Source organism: Triticum urartu, chromosome 6 (genome assembly GCF_003073215.2).
Source record: "Triticum urartu cultivar G1812 chromosome 6, Tu2.1, whole genome shotgun sequence".
NCBI classification, from domain to species: Eukaryota; Viridiplantae; Streptophyta; class Magnoliopsida; order Poales; family Poaceae; genus Triticum; species Triticum urartu.
The window spans coordinates 469,228,359-469,233,995 of NC_053027.1; the positions used below are offsets into that span (position 1 = coordinate 469,228,359).

At 39.8% G+C, this 5,637-nt stretch overlaps 1 protein-coding gene across 1 annotated transcript; it reads left to right on the plus strand.

The window, feature by feature from the left end:
* Positions 1 to 1,129: 1,129 nt before the first annotated feature.
* Positions 1,130 to 5,430, plus strand: LOC125514284 (protein RADIALIS-like 4). The gene is made up of 2 exons (XM_048679596.1): positions 1,130 to 3,738; positions 5,039 to 5,430. Exons 1-2 carry the CDS (start codon positions 3,470 to 3,472, stop codon positions 5,061 to 5,063), a joined length of 294 nt encoding a protein of 97 aa, XP_048535553.1. The 5' UTR covers positions 1,130 to 3,469; the 3' UTR covers positions 5,064 to 5,430.
* Positions 5,431 to 5,637: the final 207 nt, after the last annotated feature.

A 5,637-nucleotide genomic window follows, 5' to 3' on the forward strand; every position in this document is an offset into this window, starting at 1 on the left:
TCCTATATTTATCAACAGAGGGTATGCTATTCAGTCTGACAAGATTATAAGATATTTCCATAAACCCTACCTTTTGCAGATCAGCATTCCTAAGGGCATAGTTTGGACCTCTATTTTGATCCGTGGTCATTCCTGTGATGCAACACCTCCATTTATGCGACTGGAATTTGGTGCGCTTGAGCATAAACTTTGACTCTTTGTTTCTCCGCCCATCACATATCATGGCAGGCTGACAGGTGTAGTGAGTCGTAATTCTGTCGGTCAACATAAATTCCATTTAGATATAGATATAGATTCGAAGAATGTTATGATTCTCTCCACCTTTCATAGAAAGGGAAAATAATTGAAGCAAATACCTTCCTTTGAAGACTGAAATGGTGTCGAGGTAAGGGTGTCACATAATAAAGGTTCAAATTGACATTTGGGTCTAATTTTGTTTAATACCAAATTTAAATTCGTCGAGAAGAGATAGTAAAGAGGTGTATCCCACTTGGATGTGAATCCTAGCTACTAGCCTGGTGGGGGCCTTTTCCATCATCTCGAATCCACCTGTCCACACCTTGGGATGATGAGAACTCGAACCAAATCACATGAAAGATCCGCATACACACAAAAACCTTTAGCATTTGCTGACGTGACTTATGCATAGGCGCAGTGGTGTTCCGTACCTTCATGGCATAATCTACTTTTGAACTAGATGACCTTTTCCTTCCTCATAAATCTCTCTTGTTAAAAGCTTCCAATGTCTGCCTTTGGAGGCTTGCGGCATCTTTCTAAATGTAAATAGCCAGAAGAGAACATAAGAAGGCAAGAGAAAATTAATGCTTCTTCCAATGAATAATATTATAAGTAGTTAGTAGTTATCATTTTATTCTTACTATCTCTGTATATTATCTGCTTAGGTTCAGTAGTAAGTGCTGGTTGACGGGCTATGTTCTGACACCTGTATGCCCAAGATTTGTGTCGAGTAAAGATTAGATGAAGCAACTTGGGACAAGCTTAAAAAAGCCAGAAGCACCTTTTGAACTTCGCTTTTCTGATACAAGTTTTGGAACAATGCAGGTCTGAGAATGTTTTATTCTAAATGTAATGAAGCTCAAGACGGCAAGGTAACTTAACTGCATCTTTCTACAAAACGGCAACCAAATGTTGGTAACCTTTCACAGAATAATCAAGTTTGTGCGTAAATTTGTTAAGAACTTCAGAGGCACAAGAATGGCTTATAGCTTTTTGGAAGTGATGATATGAGATTTATTATAAAATTTGGCAAGCTGTTGCACTAGAAATATTATCAATTACTGTCATTTGCTTTTTAGTTCTTACGAACTTGGTTAGGGATATGCTCTGGTTTACGTAATTTTTCCCTTGAGTTAAAAGTCATATATATTATATACTTAGGCATAGCTCTCTTTTCTGCATGAACATTTATATTTCGACTTGTTATGAAATAAGCTGGAAATTGACTGGCACTGCTTAAATTATCCAGAAGCATTCTATTCTTCTTAATTATACATGCAGCCCTGGTGCATGGTCTTGATTGTTCTACCGGAAACAACTATTAAGATTTAGGAGCTGAGTTGTTAAATCAAATTTTGATGGGAAATTCGTATAAAGCCAGTCACAATTTCTGTTAGGAGAATATTGACACGGTACTAACATACTTAATGGGTTTACTAGTTACCTGCAATATCTGCAGACACTTTAATTTTCAACTGTGGCATAGGTTTAGTTTTTAAGGAGCATAAAAAATTTGCTGTTCCATTATCCGAGAGGACTGGTACAAAATAAAGTTCCTGTATCAATGGCTGTTTGGATCCTGTAGTAACTCCAACAAACCACCAATCAATCTCCCATGGGAACTGAACATGTGATCTCTTATAAAACAATAAGCTATCTCATGAATCCCAAATCTTTATTTTTGAACCAAAAACTGTAGGTGAGGCCCTGACAGTAATTTTTTATTGAAGGCGGCATGAAAAAACACAAAGGGGTAGTTAGAAGAAGAGGGGAGAATGTACAAAGGGAAGGGGAATATACAAGAGGGGGCTATACGGAGAGCTATACAAGGGAGTCAAGAATCCCAAATCTAATTATTCCACTTCATTATACACTAGATCTTGCCAATCTATTTTTATTGCATGAAACTTGTACTATTAAAGCAGCTGTTCTAATACAGTTTCTAGCAATGAGACGACTGTACAATATGTCCACTTCTGCCATCATATGCTCAAAGTGGATAGGTACCAGGGACAGGTATTTTTTTGTGTTAAATTATTAGACCACAGACCACAGTTGAATAGTACATCCCATCTGCATGACATTCTTCTCTGTCCATCTGAAACCATATACCATCACTGATTAATCGAGTAGAAATATCAAGGAAGAGTTATGTGCTCCTATCCTTTTGACCTAATAATGGCTCCTTTTCCCTGTGTTACAGAAAGACAAAGAGGCATATATTGGTGTGTGTTTTCAATTAGATATTTGAATACCTTTGTTACAGTGGGGAGGTCGTCGACACAAATTGTTAGTTACTAGCTTTTCCTTGTACTTGCTATATTCACTATTCAGGGCAAATATCCTCTGCTACTAAGCATCATTGTTTTAAGTGATGTTGCAAATTGTATGTAGTTTGTACAGCCAATTAATTGGCTGCAAATTGGTGGACAGCACCTTTGTTCAAAACATTCCTTAAGTTTGTAACATCAACAAGGATGTTGCATGCTTCTATCCTGGCACAAATGGCCTTGTGATATTTTTTTAGGTACAACTAGTTATGGTTAGTATGCACTCTAGGCCTCCTGACCACTAGCTTTGCCTGCGCTTACCCCTCTTCTTGTGACCTTTTTGCTTCTTTGTAGAGCTGTGTGTGTAGGCTTGTTGCTTTGCTTGTCTGGTTTTGTTAGCCTAGGTTGCTTTGTATATTGTGGTTTAATTGGCCTGGTAATTTTTGCATCTTCTCAGTGTGCTTCTTCCAATACAAAACAACACACATATTGATGTGAGTTTGAGAAAAAAGTTGTCGTAAGTACCAAATGCACCCTTAGAGCATGGTTTCAAGTTTCAACATAGAAAAAAGGCAAGAATAAATGATATCTATTAAGATTGTGGGATGAAATGAAATGACAAAGGTCTAGTCTCCCAGCAAATCTGAGTGATTGTAATTCCTCCCTACAAATTTAATACACACTAGATTAGTGTGATGAGTTGGTGAAATTTCTCGTGGCTCCCTCCTACATAGGCTTGTCAACTCATTGCCTACTGCTAACACAAATCACCACCCACTCAATACTGGGTATTGCTGGCTTCCCCCTCTTTATAAATAGCACATCTACGCTCACTCTTTGTTCCACAGAAACACGAGCAGCCACAAGTAGTGCTCACCACTAGTCCCCTGACCTTTCTTGGAAAATTTCTCCCTGCTGGGGAAACAGTAAAAAGGGAGGAGAAAAGGAAAAATAGAGAGATAATGAGTTCATCGTGGACTGCAAAACAGAACAAGATCTTTGAGACGGCACTAGCGACGTATGACGAGGACACGCCAGACCGCTGGCAGAAGGTGGCACGAGCAGTCGGTGATGGGAAGTCAGTCGATGAAGTGAAGAGGCACTATGAAGAGCTGCTGAAGGACCTGCATCACATTGAGTATGCAGGAGGCCGTCGCGGATCCCTCTACAACATCTCCGGCGCTAGCAGTAGCAACAGTAACTCCTGGGGCAGTGCCAATGAGGACCACAGGTAATTAAGAAGCCCGTACTCTCATACACACATAATCTCATTGTGCATCCTCTTTATGTGCTCACCTGTTGTTATGCACTACTAGTCATGGGTTTATGTTCAAGAGCAGTATTTCTGCATGCTGTCACTTGATTTTGTAGCTTTTGGTCATTTTATGATTCCTAACGTCCCACACCTAGATTATCTGTTTCCCTCTAGTTTGCAGCATGCCTTTTATAGTTTGTTCCTCCTATTCTGTTCTTTTGGCTTGTGTTTAAGTGTCTGGGTGTGCCTTGATTATCTGTATCTTGGGCTATCTGAAATGTAAGTCAAATCCATTGTCCTTGGATTTTGCTGGAATTGACTTATGCCTTGCATAACTTATGTGATTAGTTTGACAATTAGATTCTTCACGAAGTGTGGAATTTGACTAGCTCTGCAGATTGCATTTTTCTGAACTTAGCTATATAACTGCTGGTCTGCTGCCCTGTTCCATTTCCACCTTGTGATAAATTAAGCATGTGATCCTTGTTTGCTGTTTATAAGGAGTACTCCAAGTTCCAACTAGTAAATGGTAATACACTTTTGTGCTCTTTCTTCATGTTTTGTGCACTCTGTTGACTGAGACTCCATTTGGCAAGACAAGTCAACTCCCTTTTGTCTGTCAACAATGTGCAAATTCAACTAAATGGAAGATACAGCAGAATAAACAGAAGTATGCTGAAATTTCAAACTCCAGGCAACCTCACCTGTCCATGATGATGATCTGCCGGCAAAATACTAGTGGATAACTATGGCCACAATGACACTATCTGATCCAGTTTAGTGTCGAATTAAATTGTGAGTACAGTGGGAAAGATATGGATAAACACCCGTAATCATAGTTAGTTACTAATCTCTAAACTGGGCGGTGAAGCAGGTCAATCTGTTTACGGGAATGAAAATTCTTTAGCATTAGTATGTTTGTGCTGCTGCTGCTGCTGCTACTCAGTGTGCTTTGAAAATTCAGCAATCAAATTATTATGCTTGTGAGAGAAATAGGCAGGATAAGGACACCAGTGATGGTGTTCCTCTTGGGAGGTTGCTCTTTGCATTCCTCTGCAAAGAGGGAATGGCCTCATTCCTACCACTCCCTGCACAGTGGTATCAACCATGCACATTTTCCTAAAGTTTGCAAGGGAAATCATTACAAACCCCACTACCTTTAAGCTGTTTGCCTTTATGATGAATAAATCACTTTCAGAACAGTGTACATTTTGTTCCCCCTCCTTTAATTTATTCGAACGGATAACGGTTTGATGTTGTGGTTTCTTTGTTCCAGGAGAAGGTACCTCAATCCTCAGTGAACGCGATCTTGGAGGAGCTGATCCGAAGCCTATTGCCACGGCGCTGCTCTTACCAGCAAAACCGAAACAAATAACCGAGTCTCCCTGAGATGTTACGTTTACTATATATTTTTCGGGCTTATGCGCTCTCGCGTTGTTGTGTGTGTCGTCATAGGTAGTAGATTTCCTACCAAAAGAAGAAGGGTACTAGAATTGTGTAGTTACTAGTGGTTTGATGGAAAACTTCCAGTCGAGGTCCAGAGCGTGCCCTCCCGGTTTAAAATAAAAAGGGACCCACACTGTTAGAATTCTTGAAAAAAGTCAGACATATACTTGAAGTATTGCAGCATGTATCTGCCAAGTTTGGTGCAAAAAGGATTTACATATCTGACGTTAGCATGTCACCTGATGAAAAATCAGTTTCCGTCTATGTGCTTTAAGCGGATTTTCGACGTTTTCTCCTTCCTTTGCTGAGTGCTATCATGATAAAGTAGTAGGGCAGAACAGGAGGTTACCAAACTCAGGCCACCAAATTCTGGTCCAGATACCCAACAGTCATACGATAATGAACATTGGCCATCTTGGACAGGTGACC